This window comes from Onychomys torridus, chromosome 16, assembly GCF_903995425.1.
Source record: "Onychomys torridus chromosome 16, mOncTor1.1, whole genome shotgun sequence".
NCBI classification, from domain to species: Eukaryota; Metazoa; Chordata; class Mammalia; order Rodentia; family Cricetidae; genus Onychomys; species Onychomys torridus.
In genome coordinates, this window is record NC_050458.1 from 48,440,631 (window position 1) to 48,456,414 (window position 15,784).

Below are 15,784 nucleotides of genomic sequence, written 5' to 3' on the forward strand. Positions count from 1 at the left end.
CACTTCCTCTTTCATGGCTAAAGTCATAAACATGGCTGTGCTTTTAGGAAAGGGGACAGAGAAGGGTAAGGAAGGGAAGGGCTTCAAACCTTAGGACACCTAGAATTGTAGGCCTCTCCAGAGCAGACCTCCAGCTTCATGGACCCTTCCTATGACCCTGGATGCTCATGAACCCATCCCTAGATGTGTTAGGCACAACATCCCAGCATTCTGTGCAGTACTGGGAGCAGGCCTGGTTCTGAGAGTCAGGGACTCTGAGCACCTCTTGAGCATAGTTTTCAAGGGCAGCTCTGTGGGCAAAGTTCATGGCTATCCTTTGCTACATAGCTAGTTCAAGGCCAGCCTCGGCTCTGTATGAGACCCTGTCTCATACAATGGCAGTAACAGAGGTCTGTGGGATCACATGTGCACTTACTGAATCACTCTACTATTGTGACCACTGTCAGAAAGGCCTCTTGTAGCTCCCTGACTGTGGGCTGGGCCTCAGCTTCCAGCTTTCAGGCTTTCAGGTCCTGGTCCTGTCTCTAGAATCCCAAGCCATGACTGGCAGGGCCCAGAATGGAAAATGCTTCCCTGGACAGTCCCCCTCCCTTTCCTAAATCATGCAAAAATTTTTTTTCATTTTTCATCATCTAGGCATGTGTGGTGTGGACAGGCCCAAGGTTACCTGAGCAGCTGGGCCCTGCACCGGAGCTGGTGCCATTGCGTTTTGGTAGTGTCTTGCCCTGGAGACCTGGAACACCGCAGCTCAGGATGTAGCTGTTCTCTGAGTCTGTGGAGAGGCCAGTGGGGAAGGTTGGCTAGGGTGGACCTCCCTCCTAGGGTCCAGATTCCTGAGGTCTCCAAGGGTTTGCTGGATGAATTGAAGATCAGGACTGTGGAAGCTACCTAGGTCCACAGAGAGCCAGACAGTGAGCTGTCTGGGAGTGCTCCGTGACTGGGAGCCCTGGGTTCTGTCCCGCTGAGCAGTAGGAAGCAGGTGTGTACCTCAAGAAGCAACACACTGACCCATCCCAACCCCGAGGGCCAGGGGTTACCTGGCATGAAGAGACTGTGGCCCAGGCAGGACAGGAAGCAGTTCTCCACTCCACCCACCTTGCCGCAGGACAGCTGGGCCTGGGCAGAGGCCTTGGACCGAGACAGGCACCCACTCATTTCTGAGGAGAAGAGAGAGACAGAGAGGCCTTGAGCGAGACCAGAGGACCTCTGGGTGCTAGCAGGGGCCTTAAATGTGGGTCAGTTCAGTCTCCCAACCCCCTCACAGGGCCAGACTGTAGCAGGAAGGCACTTGGGGGCAGGATGATGCAGGCCTATTTGGCAATGTGGGGTGCTGGCCACTGACAGCACCCTTATTCTGTACCCCTGTAATTCTGGTCTTGGCTGTTTGAGGAAAAGTCATTTGCATTCCGGAAGGCAGGTGCATCCTCAGAGCAGGCACTGGTGCCCAGCCTGGGTCAGAGACAGCTCCATAAGAACATGGGCATCTGGGCAGGGACCAATTTCAGGGTATAGGGTGGGGCAGCACCCCCATTCAGGAGGCACTTGAAGATGTCCAAAGCAGCACTTTAGGACATCTCCTGTGGTTATTGTTAGAAGATTGCAAACATCAGGTTGGAAAGATGGTTCAGCATTTAAGAGCATTGGCTCCTCTTCCAGAGGACCCAGGTTCAATTCCTAGCATCCACATGGCAGCTTACAACTATTTGTAACTAAAGTTCCAGCAGATCTGACACCCTCACACAGACATACATGCAGGCCAAATACCAATGCACATAAACATAAATAAATGAAGACTGAAAAGATCACAGGGAAAGGGGCTAGGGAGATGACTCAGGTGGTAAAGTGCTTTGTTCTACAAGCTTGAGGACCTGAGTTTGGATTCTCCAGCACATAAAAGCCAGATGTGGTAGCACCTGTCTGCAACCCCAGCATGGGGGTAAGTGGTGGTGGTGTGGGTGATGTCAAAGACAGGTGGATCCCTGGAGTTCTTTGGTTAGCTAGCCTAGCTGAATCAATGAGTTAGAGGTTCAGTGAGAGAATCTGCCTTAAAAAGAGTATGGTGGAGCCGGGCGGTGGTGCCACACGCCTTTATCCCAGCACTCGGGAGGCAGAGGCAGGTGGATCTTTGTGAGTTTGAGGCCACCCTGGTCTACAGAGCGAGATCCAGGAAAGGTGCAAAGCTACACAGAGAAACCCTGTCTTGAAACTGCCCCCCCCCCAAAAAAAAAATAGGCTGGAGAGATGGCTCAGTGGTTAAGAGTACTGGCTGCTCTTCCAAAGGTTCACAACCATCTGTAATAATAAGATCTGGTGACCTCTTCTGGACTGCAGGCATTCATGTAGGCAGATCACTGTGTATATAATCAATCAGTAAATCTTTAAAAAATTTTAAAAAAGGAAAAACAAACAAAAAAAGAGTATGGTGGAGGGTAAGAGAGACACTCAGTGTAGGCTTCTGGCTGCCACACCCACATGGATACATCTACATCTGTGTGCATGTGTGCACACACATACACACATACACACACACCTATGCAAATGTGTACATAGACACCCACACACCCCTATGCAGATGTGTACAGACACACACACACACACACACACACACACAAACACAGAGAGAGAGAGAGAGAGAGAGAGAGAGAGAGGAGAGAGAGAGAGAATGAGAATATCTGATTGGTAGGTAATGATAGCTCTGAGCCCGAGCAGCAGAATGCCATATACTCTGAGCCAGTTTCAGGAAAGCCACTTCAGGAAAGCTACTCCAGTGACCAGATCACAAGGCTCCATCAGGCCACAACCCCTCACAGCCAGCACAAGCCACACTTAGACTCTCTCCAGTCCAAACCTAATACCACCTGAAACAAACCCATCTCACACTTCCTCTGAAGATCAGCGCACGGCTTTGCTCAGAGAGCAAGCCTGAAACACAACTCTCCCTTGCAGAGGCCGATGCTCAAACTTCCTGTGAGAGATGCTGAGCCTACCTTCTTGCAACTTACTCTCCCTAATGCATCTCCAGCACCTATAGTCATCCTCTTCCTCCTGATCCAGAATTAAACCTAGGACCTCACACATACTAGTGAAGTCTCTGCCACTGAGCTGAGCTACCCGCCATCATGCTTCTTTCTTTCTGTTTAAAAGTTTGATGTGTATGGGTGTTTTAGCTGTATGCATGCCTGTGTACCCAAGGTGTGTGCCTGGTGCCCATAAAGACGAAAAGAGGGTGTTGGATCTCCTCAAACTGGAGTTCCAGATGGTTGTGAGTTACCATGTAGGTGTTAGGAATCGGTCTTAGGTCCTCTGGAAGAGCAACCAATGACCTTAACTGCCGAGCTAGATCTCCAGCCCCTTCTGACTTCTTTCTTAATAATCCCTTGTTTTCTTGTTGCTGAGCTCTGTACTTCATTATACAGAATTCCATTAAAATCATTTGTGCATGGAGCTGGAGAGATGGCTCAGTGGTTAAGAGTACTGACTACTCTTCCAGAGGACCCAGGTTCAATTCCCAGCACCCACATGGCAGCTCACAACTGTCTACAACTCCAGTTCCAGGGGTTCCGATACCCTCACACAGATACATGCAGGCAAAACATGAATGCACATAAATAAATTATAAAAATGATAATTTGTCCAGGGCTAGGGGATAGCTCAGCTGGTAAGGTCCTTGCCCCACAAGCATGAGGACCTGAGTTTGATTCCTAGAATGCACATAAAAGAAGTTGGATGAGACATCACAGGCTTGTAATCCCAGTGCCGGGGAGGCAGAGACTGGCTAATGGGCAAGCTTACTTGGTGAGTGACAGAGGCATCTGATGCCCTGCTTGGGTTCCACACAGGTGAGTATCTACACAGTCATGTGGTGGTTCACATAACTCATTGAATATTCTATAACCCCACTGTATAGTATGCTGAATTGCATGGGTGAATTCTGTGCATGGCATGTGAGCTACGTCCCCATACAGCTGTTGACAGAAAAAACAAACCCAAGAGAGATGCCTTTAGCCTGAACACGCAGGAATTACCCAGTTGGGTTGAGCCTGTCTCAGACGTGTACGGTCGTTAAAGACACCAGGGTAAATGTTTACAGAGAGCCATGGCGGAGCTTTTGGAGTCAGGAGCAACTCTGGAGTGCTAAGAAAACCGAGCACTTATGGTCACAGCTGAACCCTGAAGTCCTCGATGTAGGAGCCAGAAGTCACAGGGAGTGGTTTCCCAGTTCCCCACTTGGAGCAGCCTGCTCTGACCTGAGTACTAGGGTTAGGGGCTCTGCTAGCACAGACAGCCGAATCCCATGCACCGCCACAGACAAGGTGCTTGGTAGCAGTCTGATCCTGACAGCCAGGAGGATGCTATCTGGTAAGACCAGGCTGTTCCCCAGGTGCCCCTCCCCCCCAACATAGATGTCTGCTAACACCTTCTTGAGAGCCCACCTTACAGGACCATCTCAAAGCCAGGAAGATTCTCCTGTGTCCCAGCAATCATCACTGTGCTGGAACCAAGAGCCCCAAGCAGATAGAAAGATGGATTGGCACTGAGCTTTAGGCTACGCCTGGGGCCCCTTGGTGGGTAGAAACACATACAGTAAGAGCTGTTGTCTAGATGAGCTGAAACAATTCTGCTGAGAAAGATCTTTGCCCCCCCCCCCCCCCCCACCCCCCCGCCCAGGAGCCGAAATGGGACCTTCTGCCTTCACCCCTGTGGCACTCTGAAGCACTCATCACGGAATGGAGTCATTTTACTGGAGGAATTGGTCACGAAGTGCTTAGAAAGGCCACTGTCTTTAAGAGCCTTGCTGCCCTGGCAGAGTAGAACTGCATTCTCTAGGATGTAAGGTCACCATGGAGAAGCCTTAGCTGAGGCTCTGCAGAGACTGCCCCGACGCACGGAAATGGACTACCCAGGATTCAGAGCAGACAGCAAAGGCCATGGGAAGAAACCCACCTAGATGTCAGCTACTGCTGAGCTCCACCTGCTCCTTGGAGTGTGTTCACAAGTGTTTTTTTTTTTTTTTAAGGTATCTTCTTAAGATTTGTTTTTTTTTTAAATTTTTTATTAATTTTTTCATTTATTTTACATCCTGCAGTTTCCTCTCCTTCCTCTCTCCTGTTCCGTCCCCCTTAATTCATTTTACATGGGTGTTCTATCTGCATGTATGCCTTTATGCCAGAAGAGGGCATCTGTCTTATCCTCCCCTCTTCTCCAGCCTGGCACCATTGAGAAGAGTCTTAGCTCTAGTTTAGTAGACAGCACTAGGACCAGGCTGACCGCTGAGTGGGGGCTGTGAGATCTTTCCCACTTTAGGACATTCCACTCCAATACTCTCTGACCTGTACTCTCCCTCCAGGAATTGGAGGGATAGCGTCCTCTGGAGGGGTGCAATAATAATGGGTGAATCAGATCAGGGGGTTAGATGGGCCATTCATGGGGGCCAGGCAACCCAGAGTGCTCACCAAAAGTTTGCCCTGGAGTAGGGTGAGTAATCCTAGCATTTGGGAAGTGGAAACAGGGGGATCAGGAGTTAGTTCAAGGCCAGCTTCAGCAACTGGGGTATAGTTCAGCGGTAGTACTAGCATGCAGGAGACCCTGGGTTTCATTCTCAGCACTACAGGACAAATGGACAGGAAGAGTCCCTCTTTCTGGGCGACAGAAAACTGCAGCCTGGGCAAACATGGTATGGGCCAACGGGGAGGAGCCCGGCAGGCTGACTCCTTGCCTCCACAGTCCTCAACTGCAGAATGACCTGGAACTTTCCTTGGCCATCTGTGGGTTGAGCACTTGGACCTGTTAGCTCATGTACACAGAAAGCCTTTCAGCGCCCTCTACTAATGTCCTCAGATATACTTGTGTGCCTCAGTCAGTCCAAGCCCAGAGTCCGGAACATTCGGTGCCTCAGGTGACTTAAAGGAGAAAGTGGTATTACACGTCACTCACCAGCACAGCTTAACTGCAGTCAGACCCATGGCAGTTAGCCCTCCACCAGTTACAGTCAGATCTTCTGGTGGTTTGAATGGTTTGCCCATGAATGGTCCCCATTGGCTCATATATTTGAATGTTTAGTGACTAGGGAGTGGCACTATTTGGAAGGATTATAAGGATTAGGAAGTGTGGCCTTGTTGGAGTAGGTATGCCTTTTGGAGGAAGTGTTTCTCTGGGGGTGGGCTTTGAGGTTTCAAAAATGCATGCCAGGCCTAAGCTGGCAGCCTGTGCATCAGGATCTAGTGATCAGCTACTGCTCCAGAACCTGTCTGCATGCCACCAGGCTTCTCACCTTGATGATAATGGACTAAACCTTCTAAGCTGTAAGTAAACCCCCAATGAAGTGATTTCTCCTTTAAGAATTGCCTTGGTCGCTGGGCGGTGGTGGTGCACGCCTTTAATCCCAGCACCCAGGAGGCAGAAGCAGGCTGATCTCTGTGAGTTTGAGGCCAGCCTGGTCTACAGAGTGAGTTCCAGGAAAGGTGCAAAGCTACACAGAGAAACTGTCCTGAAAAAAAAAACAAAAACAAAAAAAAACAAAAACAAACAAACAAAAAATGTTTTTATTAGGGGTTGGGGGGATTTAGCTCAGCGGGAGAGCGCTTGCCTAGCAAGCACAAGGCCCTGGGTTCGGTCCTCAGCTAAAAAAAAAATTGCCTTGGTCAGGGTGTCTCTTCACACAGTAGAACAGTGCTAAGCTAGACCTCCACCCCTGGCACCTCATTCAGGGATAGCACCACAGTGAAGACAAGAGCTGACGCTTCAGACATCACTGGCAGTGGGAGGGTGGGCGCAGGGTGGGTTGGCATGGAGCAAATGCAGCAAGATGGCCATTCTAACAACTGGACACTGGCTAGACATGCTGGCACACGCCTATAACCCCAGCACTCAGGAGGCAGAGGCAGGAGGATTCTATGAGTTTGAAGCCAGCCTGGTCTATATAGTGAATTCCAGGCCAGCCAGGGCTACATAATGAGACCCTGTGTTAAAACAACAGAATAAAAAGGGGTGGGGGGGGGGGCCCTGCGCTTTGATTCTCAAGGGCAGGAAGCCTTGCTGGAGGGCTCTCAGAAGAGAGAGTGTGCGAGCTTTCATTATTTTTTTCGTTAAACCTAGGGCCTCATGTGTGCTATCCCCAGGCCTCTTTTTACTTCAGTTTTGAGACTGGGTCTCACTAAATTGTTTGAACTCATGGAATTCACTCAGCTGACCTTGAATGCACTCTGTACCTAGGCAGGTGTTGACTTTTTGATCGTCACGCCTCAGCTTCTGGAGTATCTGGGATTTTGCAGGCCTACACCACTATGCCTAGCACCTTTTATTAGTCGGACCAATGACACAAGCCATCGGAACTCGGCTAGGGAAGGCAGGGCCCTTGCAGAGAGGACATAAGAAAGCAGGGCTGTCTAAGAGGCAGTGCTGGCAGCTGGGTGGGGATTAGGGGTGGGATTTGCAGGCCTGGTGCTGCTACCGCAACCACAGGGGCCTAGCCAGTCTATGCCCTGGAACTTCAGAAGGCCCAGACGACCTGATGGAGGTAAGGCCATCAATCTACCTCTTTCCGCTTCCAGTAGGATCCCAGGCCCAAAGCATTGGCTACACAGACTCCCAGCTCTCCTGCTCTGTGGTCCGTTTCCCCCCCTCAAGGCCTTTGTTCCTGCGTTCCTGGCTGACACAAGGCTTGCCTGGCCTCCAATGTCCCCCTCATCAACAAGCCCTGTTTCCCGTTAGCCAACCCCAGTGACAAGAGACCCCCCTGGCCACTAACCTAGGACCCAAGGAGCCCCCCACCTCTGCATTCACTGTCTCTTGCATCCCCACCCCCATACAGAGGGCAGGGCCAGCAGGGGGCCCCTCCCCACTCACCCACACAGTCCTTCCGATTCCAGTGCAGCCTCCTCCCCGGCGGGCAGACACACTCGTAGCTGCCCTTGGTGTTGACACAGCCCTGCTCACAGCTGCCGTTGTTCACGCTACACTCATCCATGTCTGGAAACACAGGCACAAGAGTGAAGGCAGGAGGGGGTGGGAACCACCAGCCCCGGCCACACCCACGGTGCTGGGAGGGCAGGGGGCACCCAGAACCAGAGACCAGGAAGCTCCTGACCCCCCCCTCCCCCGCGCAGCCTGGGAGAATCACGGGTGCCTCATCTCCCCAGGGAAAGCACCAGCTCCTTCCCTGCCTTAGTTTCCCGTTCCATACCAGGGTGAAAAGAACCACCTGAGACCCTCTCCTTTGACCAAAAGCGACCTCTAGGCAAGGACTAGCTCTTCCATCATCCAGGCCACCCAGTTGCCAGCACACAAGTGTCCTGCCAGGCAGGGAGGTGGCCCTTGGGGTTTGAGAGTCCCTTGGCAATGGCATCAGCATCTAGTGGCGACTCCGCCCCTGTCTCCAGCATAACCTGGCCCTCTCAAGCTTCATACTCTCCTCAGGTCACAGAGAAAGAAGGGGGATTATGACCCCCCTCCCCCACTCTCATCTCACCACCCACATCTGGCCTGAGGCCCCTTGGCTCAGCTTATGCTCCTGTGCCCTTTGGTGCTGGGCATGGAATCCAGGGCCCTAGGCAAGAACTCCCTTCCCAGGCTTGATGGCTCCCGAATCTTCTCTCTGTCTCTGGACCCCGCCCCCGCCCCCACCTCAGAGGCTCAAGGTTTCAAGCCGAGGGGCATCTCCCTCCTGGGCTGCCGGATCCTGTACTCCCTTCCTCCACAGCCAGGGCCTATTGTTACACGAACATGACCATACTGCACACTGCTTCAAGCCTTCCTGCTGCTGTACAGAAGCCCTTAAGCATCCTCCAGGCTCACACAGTCCTGTATATCCTGGGCATGCATCTCCCTAGGGGATAGTAGCCTGTTTCCCGCTGCTTGTGTGCTCATCCCAGGTACATCCCTGGCCTGTGACTCTGTACATGCCATTCCCTCTGGATTGCTTTCCCATCTTGACCTAAACATTCCTCCTTCAGGTTTCTCATTGTCTTACCACCCTGCCTTTCTCTAGAATGCACTTTCTGGAATTTTCTGTGCACTGGCCACCCACCCCACTTCCGGATTGAGGCACCCCAGAAATGAGGTTCTGGTCTTATGTTTCCAAGCTGGCTAAGGTACCCTGCGGTACTTTGCATGCCCTGTCTCCCCACATCCTTCTGTCCTTTTCTCTGTGCCTGTGCTTGGCAGAATCCCTCTGTCCCCAAAGTTCCCAGCCTTGCAAGGTCCCTCCCAGCCCCACCATGGTCCAGGTGGGGATTGGGGCTTGGGGAGCAGTGTTGAGGGCCATGTGGCCAGGCGCGTGCCTCGAGGGGGAGGTGGCCCTGGTGGGCGGGCTGCAGACCTCCGCAGTGGGTTGTCCCGTAGAGTGTGTAGCCTCGGTGACACAGGCACTGGAAGCCGCCAGGGGAATTGATACAAATGTGGTCGCAGGTCCGCTCGAAGGAACACTCGTCGATGTCTGTGGCCGCGGGGAGACAGCGTGGGCGTCAGCGTGAGGTGACTAGGTAGGTCGGCCACCCAGTGAACGTCCCACCTGGCTGGTCCCTGGGTCCTGAGGCTCAGCACAGCCTCCCGCGGTCTATTAGGTTCTTGTTGCTCACTTCCCCACACTGCCTCTAGCCCTGTTTCTGGGGCAGAATCCCCTCACATCTGTTCTGGAAGTGGGTGGGGCAAGATATCGTGAGTAGAAGATTATTATGGGCCTCTGTTATCTCATTATCCTGTGGTTAGGAAAGACATTTACGTGTGTGTGTGTGCGTGCGTGTGTGTGTGTGCGTGTGGTGTATGCACATGTGTGCATGTGTGTGTGTCCATGTGTTTACCTGTGCATACAGGTGCAGGCCAGAGGTCAGTGTTGGGTATCTTTCTTACTTATTCTCCATCTTAATTACTTATTTAAACATGTTTATGTTTTAAATTCTGCGAGTACAATGTCCAAGGAGGACAGAAAAGGGCATCGGAGCCCTAAGAGCTGGAGTTACAGGCCACTGTGAGCCTCCTGGTGTGGGTCTGGGAACCGAACCCAGGTCCTTTGCAAGGGCAGTTCATGCACGTAATCGCTGAGCCATTGCTCCAGACTTATTCCGTTTTTTTTTGAGACAGGGTCTCTCACTGAATGGGAACTTCACTGTCAGCTAGACTGGCTGGCCTGCAAGTCCTCTTCTCTCACCCTGCTGCCATGCTGGATTTACAGGCCATGTTGTCAAGCTTGGCTTTACATGGCTGCTGGGAATATGAAATCTTCAAGTTTGCTCAGAAAGTGCTTTCTACTGAGCCATCTTCCTACTGTGTTCTCGTTTTACTTTTGAGACTGGGGTGTGTGCGTGTGATCTCGTGATGTAGCCCAAGCTGGCTTTGAATTCCTGGCTCTCCTGCCTCTGACTCCCAGGTTCGGGGATCACAGGCCTGAGGTGCCTTGCCTGGATAGAAAGGGAACACATGTCAGGAAGGAAAATGACCGGAACTTTCCCAAGAACTCTCAAGAGCTGGAATGGAATAGAAACTCATAATGTTGACCAAAGTGTGTTCTCATCACTCCGAGATGTTTCTGGAGAGGTTAAGTAAAGGGGCGCAGTAGAAGAGGGGCCAGGGAATACACTACCCATAAGGTTGTTCTGATAGCATAGGATATTTGACTATGAACTTCCTCTTACAGATAAAAAGAGAAAGGAGGGTCACATGCTGCCTGCACATCAGCCATCCCATAATACAGAGGTTGGTACCAGAGACTGGGGTATTTGCTGTGACAGGCCTGGCTATACTGTTCGTTGGAGGACTATGGAAGACTTTGGGACTTTGGACTGGATGCTTTAAGTGGGACTTAATGGGCGGTCCTTGTAGGAGCATGGAAGACAGTGCTGAGGGCGATTTGAACTGTGGGGGCTCAGCTCAAGAAGCTTCAGAAGGGAGGAATATGAATAAGTGGTTTAAAGAACATTCTTGTGATATTTTGGCAAAGAATGTGGCTGCTTTTTGCCCTTGTCCTAGAAATCTACCTGAGGCTCCATTAAAGAGTTTTGGGTTGATGGCATTGGCAGAAGGGATTTCAAGACAGTCTAGCTAGTATTGACTGTGCCACGTGGTTATTCGTGGTCACCCTTATGTGGATCAACAATGACGAGGAACAAGCTGGACAAAGAGAAATAGAAAGTGTGAGGAGGAAGGAGCACCAGGAAGGGCGATGTGATGTTGAAGCCAAGTCCTGAGCTCAAAGAGTTTAAAGAAAAGCCTGATGGGAAATGGAATAAAGGGAGCGGTGACCTCAGGGCAAGACCCCACCCAGCTAAGCTTTCAGCTTGCGAAGAGGAACCAGCAGGAGAGGGAACCATCCACAACTGATATAAATGCTATAGAGCAGGGGGCCAAGTTCCAGCCCCAGTGAGCATAACTTGGCAGCATCGGTCATGGTTCTGGCTTTAGAGTCAAGAATACAAAAAAGGGATTGTGGAACCTGGACGGGAGTCTAAGGAATGCTGCTGAAGGCAGGCATGTGGCAAGGGTGTCCCTGCATGGAGACCATTATGTGAAGCTGCGAATAAGAAACCTGGATTTCACTGAAGACCCCAAGATGTCGGAGATGCCAGAGCTGTGGGATACCTGCTGAGGAGAGCTGCCAACAGGGAGTGGAGCCAGCCCGGAGAGAGACATGTGTGCTGCAGTCAACAGAGCTGAAAGGAGCTGGAGATCTGAAGAGCATTTTGACATCAGACATGGAGATGCAGAGTTTGGAGTTTGCCCAGCTGGTTTTTGATCTTGCTTTGGTCCAGTATTTCCTCACTAAGCTCCCTTTCTCCCTTTTGGGATGGTAACGTATGTTCTGTGCTGTTGTATGTGGACGTATGTGATCTACTTTTAAATTTTGATTTTACAGGTTACTCTTAAGAGACTGCCTTGAGTCTCAGAAGAGACTTTAGACTTTGGATTTTTAAGCAGTCTTGAGACTGGCAAAGACTATGGGGACTTTTGAAGATGAACTAAATGCATTTTTGCATTGTGATGTGGCTTCAAGCTTATGGGGTCCAGGGAATGGAATGTGGCGGTTTGAGTAAGAATGGCCCCCAAAGGCTCAAGTGACCAGAGAATGGAACTGTTTGAAAGGGTTAGGAGGTGTGGCCTAGGTAGAGGAAGTGTGTCCCTGCGAGTGGGCTTTGAGGTTTCAACAGCCCATGCAAGCCTAGTCTCCCTCTGCCTGTGGATCAGGATGTAGCTCTTAGCTACTGCTCCAGCACCATGTTCCCCATCATAACAATAGTGGACTAAGCCTCTGGAACTATGAGCAAGCCCCCAATTAAATGCTTTCTCTTGTAAGTGTTGCCTTGGTCATGGTGTCTCTTCATAGCAATAGAATATTGACTAATACACACATAATAGCTATTCCCCCAGGGTTTATGTTTAAGACAGACCGTCTCCTGTGAGCATGCGGTTCATTTCTCTTGAGAAGTTTGTGAAATAGACACTGGCTTGACCCTCCATAGGCACAGCAGTTATAAGTTTGTTTTCTGAATACACTGGCTCTGACTCTAGTGATGTCATACTTATCCGAAATATGTATGTGTTTGTAAGTCCCTAATGCAAGGGAGATGCTGTTCTGAGGGTTCTCAAATGAGGGTGTGAGCTCTCCCTGGGGTCTGGGAGGACTTCCTGGGCTGTGGATGGGTCTTGCTTGGAAAGGGGAAGGGATGCTCCAGGCAAAGGCAGGGAGGTCAGGGGACTGTATGAAGGTCAAAGGGCAGTGGGGAGGTGCCAGAGTCTCTAAGGAGCTTGGACTATTCTTTGATGGACCCAGGGAGCCTTCAGATAGATGAGCTGGAAAAGGATGGAGATACAAATGGGGCTGGGTGTAGGGAGTATGCCAGCAAGGGCCTTGGTGCAGAGCCTGAGTGTGCTTACCAACTTGCCTATTCTCTTAGGGCTGGTTGAGGATTCAAGATCAAAGGCTCTTGGCCAGTGGTTCTCAACCTTCCTCATGCTGCGACCCTTTAATACAGTTCCTTGTGTTGTGGGGACCCCCAACCATAACATTATTGCATTGCTACTCCATAACTGTAATTTTGCTACTGTTATGAATTATCATTTAAATATCTGATATGCCACCCCTGTGAAAGGGTTGTTTGACCCCCAAAGGGGTTGTGACCCAGAGGTTGAGTGCCCTTGGCCCTCCACAGAGCTTGGTAAACTGATGGTGAAGAAAAGCCAGAATGTGGAGGAGCCCTGGGGCTGGCCAGCTGCTGGGATCCTGACCAGCCTGCATCTAGAAAAGATGGGCCAGGATGTTCATCCCAGGGAACGAGGCCTGGCCTGCGGGAGGGTGTGACTGGCCTTGAGCCTGTGAGTAGGCCAGGCTGGTGTGGATACCCCTTGGCAGCCTCTTCTTACCAGGACCTGGGACTTGAGGGTCTCACTGCCCAGACACTGAACTGTATTCACAGGCAGAAGCTGCCAGTCTGATAACCAAAGGGCCACCTGCTCTGTAACTATGGGGAGGGGGGGCTTACAGGAATAAAAGAACCAGATGCTGTGTAGCCCAGGATAGGATGGTCACGGTTAGAACTGAGGCCCTGGTGCTTTTCATCTGTTTCCTCTCCAAGTTGGTTCTCCAGGGCAGCTGCCTCCATCCATCCCTGTGGCCCTGCCAGCCCCACTAAGGTCTCATGTACCCCAAACTCCCTTTCCTAATGGGCCAACTTCCTGTTTCTCTTGGGACATGAGTTGTCCAGCATGCCACCAGCAGCTTTCCCAGGAATCTCCCTGATTACCCCCGTCCTGGGATGCCTATATCCTAGGGGCTATGGTCCAGCCAGATCCTCAGTTATCTTTGTCCTAACACAAGTCAAGCCTCTGCTTGGAAAATGTCTGTAATGTGCGATGCCTTCCACCAGAAGGCAGTGTTGTGCCTTCAGAGCTGGGCTGCCTGCAGGAGGAAGGCATGGATGGGAGGGGAGAGTGAGTGGATCCCTCTCTGAGTCTTAGTTTCCCATAAATAGATTTTAGGTTAGGTCTCACTGTGTAGCCCAAGCTAGACTCAATCTTGCAATCATATCCCAGCTAGAACTGGGGCATGCACCACCATGCCCAGCTCTTTCCCCGTCTATAAAAGGGACAGGAGACAGGGATGGATTGTGTGGCTCTAAGTCACGAAGGACAGGTAGGCAAGAGCAGGTACCAAGTTCTGGAGAATTCTGGCTCCTGAGCTACCCTGTAGGAGCGCTTTCCTCTCCTGGGAGTTTGCAAGAATCTGGAAGACAGGGATCATGAGGGTCGACCGTGAGTGGCACTGAGGGCCTGGTGGGTGCTGACCTTGGCATGTCCGCTCGTCCGTCAGTAGCTTGTGGCCCTTTTGACAGCCGCATTCGAAGCTGCCCACTGTGTTTCGGCAGAAGTGGTCACAGCCTCCGTTGTTCATGAAGCACTCGTTGATGTCTGAAGAGGTTGGGGTGGGGGAGCAGGCTCAGGTGCCGTGGTAGAGATGGCCTGGGGAAGGGCTAGCGCCACCCTGCCTTCGTGGCCTTGACCCACCTGCTGCTCACTGCCTAGGGATGGCCTCTGGTCCCCAGTTGAGCACAGATGTGAAGAACCTGGGTGTGTATCTAAACCCTGGTTCCCCAAAGTCCCTGGCTTCCCCTGTGATTCCCCTGTGACTCTGGTACCTTGTTTTAGGATCAAGAGTGATTGTTCCACCCCCCCCCCCATGTCCCTTTACCCAAACATCTGGGGAGGCATTCTGGAAGGATTGAGGTGGCAGCAATGTTGCCTCAGGTGACGTGGGCAAGCTGTGCCTCCCCATCCCAAGTTGAGGATAAAAAGGTTCCTACAACCTAGGACAGACACCCTGAGGATGGCTGGAAATCACATCTCCAAGATGCTGGGGCCTAGTGGGTGTCAGTAGACTTGAGAAGTTAGTGTCACAGTGGGCTGCCTGCTGAGGGGGGAAGAAGCACCTGGACGATGAGGCTCCCACAGGGGAGTGAGGTCTGGGCCCACTCAACTTCCCCTGTTCTCAATTCCGCAGTTCGTGAGTAGTCACTATACTCCACAGATCACTGACCCCACCCTATGCCATTTCCGATGCCCCTCACACCATTCCCCTCACGAGCAAGTTGCCAGTTGGCCTCAGCTCACTTTTTTCCAGGCATAGGGAGCTTTCTCCCTCAGAGTGTGGGGGCTTCTGGCTAACATTTCAAGAATGTGTGGTCACCTCTGTGAGCCCCTCCGTTCAGGTCCTGCTCACATGAGCCCTGGTGCTGCATGGCTGGACTCTTGACCCCTCCCACAAAGAGTGCCTCAGGCCTTTGGAGCTTCTTCCCCACCTGAGCCTGTCAGTGAAGGGGCTGCCACAGGGTCAGAATGAGAAAGAGCTCAGGCTGGTGTAGCCAGCTAGCTCCCTGAGGGTAGTGGGAAAGCCCTCTCCTCTCCAGCACAGGATCCAGCAGGGGGTCGCTGACCTCACAGGGCCCTCAACCTCCAATGAGTCCCCAGAGTGCAACTTCTTTTCCTCTCCCCTTCACCCTGGGTCCCCATCCCCGCCATGGCAACCAGTACCACCTTCCATGATATATCTGTCAAGTGTGCCGAGGTCTCTGGCTTCCCAGGATAAAGGGCCTGGATTCTCACAGCTCTTCCCTCTGCAGCTGGGTCTGGCCTCAGCTGTCCAGTTCCCCCTGCTGACCCTCCGTAGGGCTCTACCCACCACACTCCTAGAGAAGCTGTGCCAACCACTTTCTTGTCATGGATCCTGTTCTCGGGGGACATGAGAAAGTCTGAGGACAGCAGAGGTAAGCCCTCAGGGCCAGGGACTTCCTGAGAGTGTTCA

At 51.8% G+C, this 15,784-nt stretch overlaps 1 protein-coding gene across 3 annotated transcripts in view; it reads right to left on the reverse strand.

Moving 5' to 3' along the window:
* The window catches only part of Scube1 (signal peptide, CUB domain and EGF like domain containing 1), a 54,750-nt gene that overhangs the window by 20,143 nt on the left and 18,823 nt on the right, over positions 1-15,784 (reverse strand). For 2 of the 3 annotated variants that reach the window (XM_036208024.1, XM_036208023.1), the window contains 5 exons: positions 14,272-14,394; positions 9,317-9,433; positions 7,846-7,968; positions 1,038-1,157; positions 668-772 (listed from right to left, as the gene is read on the reverse strand). In XM_036208024.1, coding sequence (XP_036063917.1) covers positions 668-772; positions 1,038-1,157; positions 7,846-7,968; positions 9,317-9,433; positions 14,272-14,394 — 588 coding nt within the window. The remainder of the gene's footprint in view (positions 1-667; positions 773-1,037; positions 1,158-7,845; positions 7,969-9,316; positions 9,434-14,271; positions 14,395-15,784) is intronic. The other variant, XM_036208025.1, reaches the window with a different exon arrangement.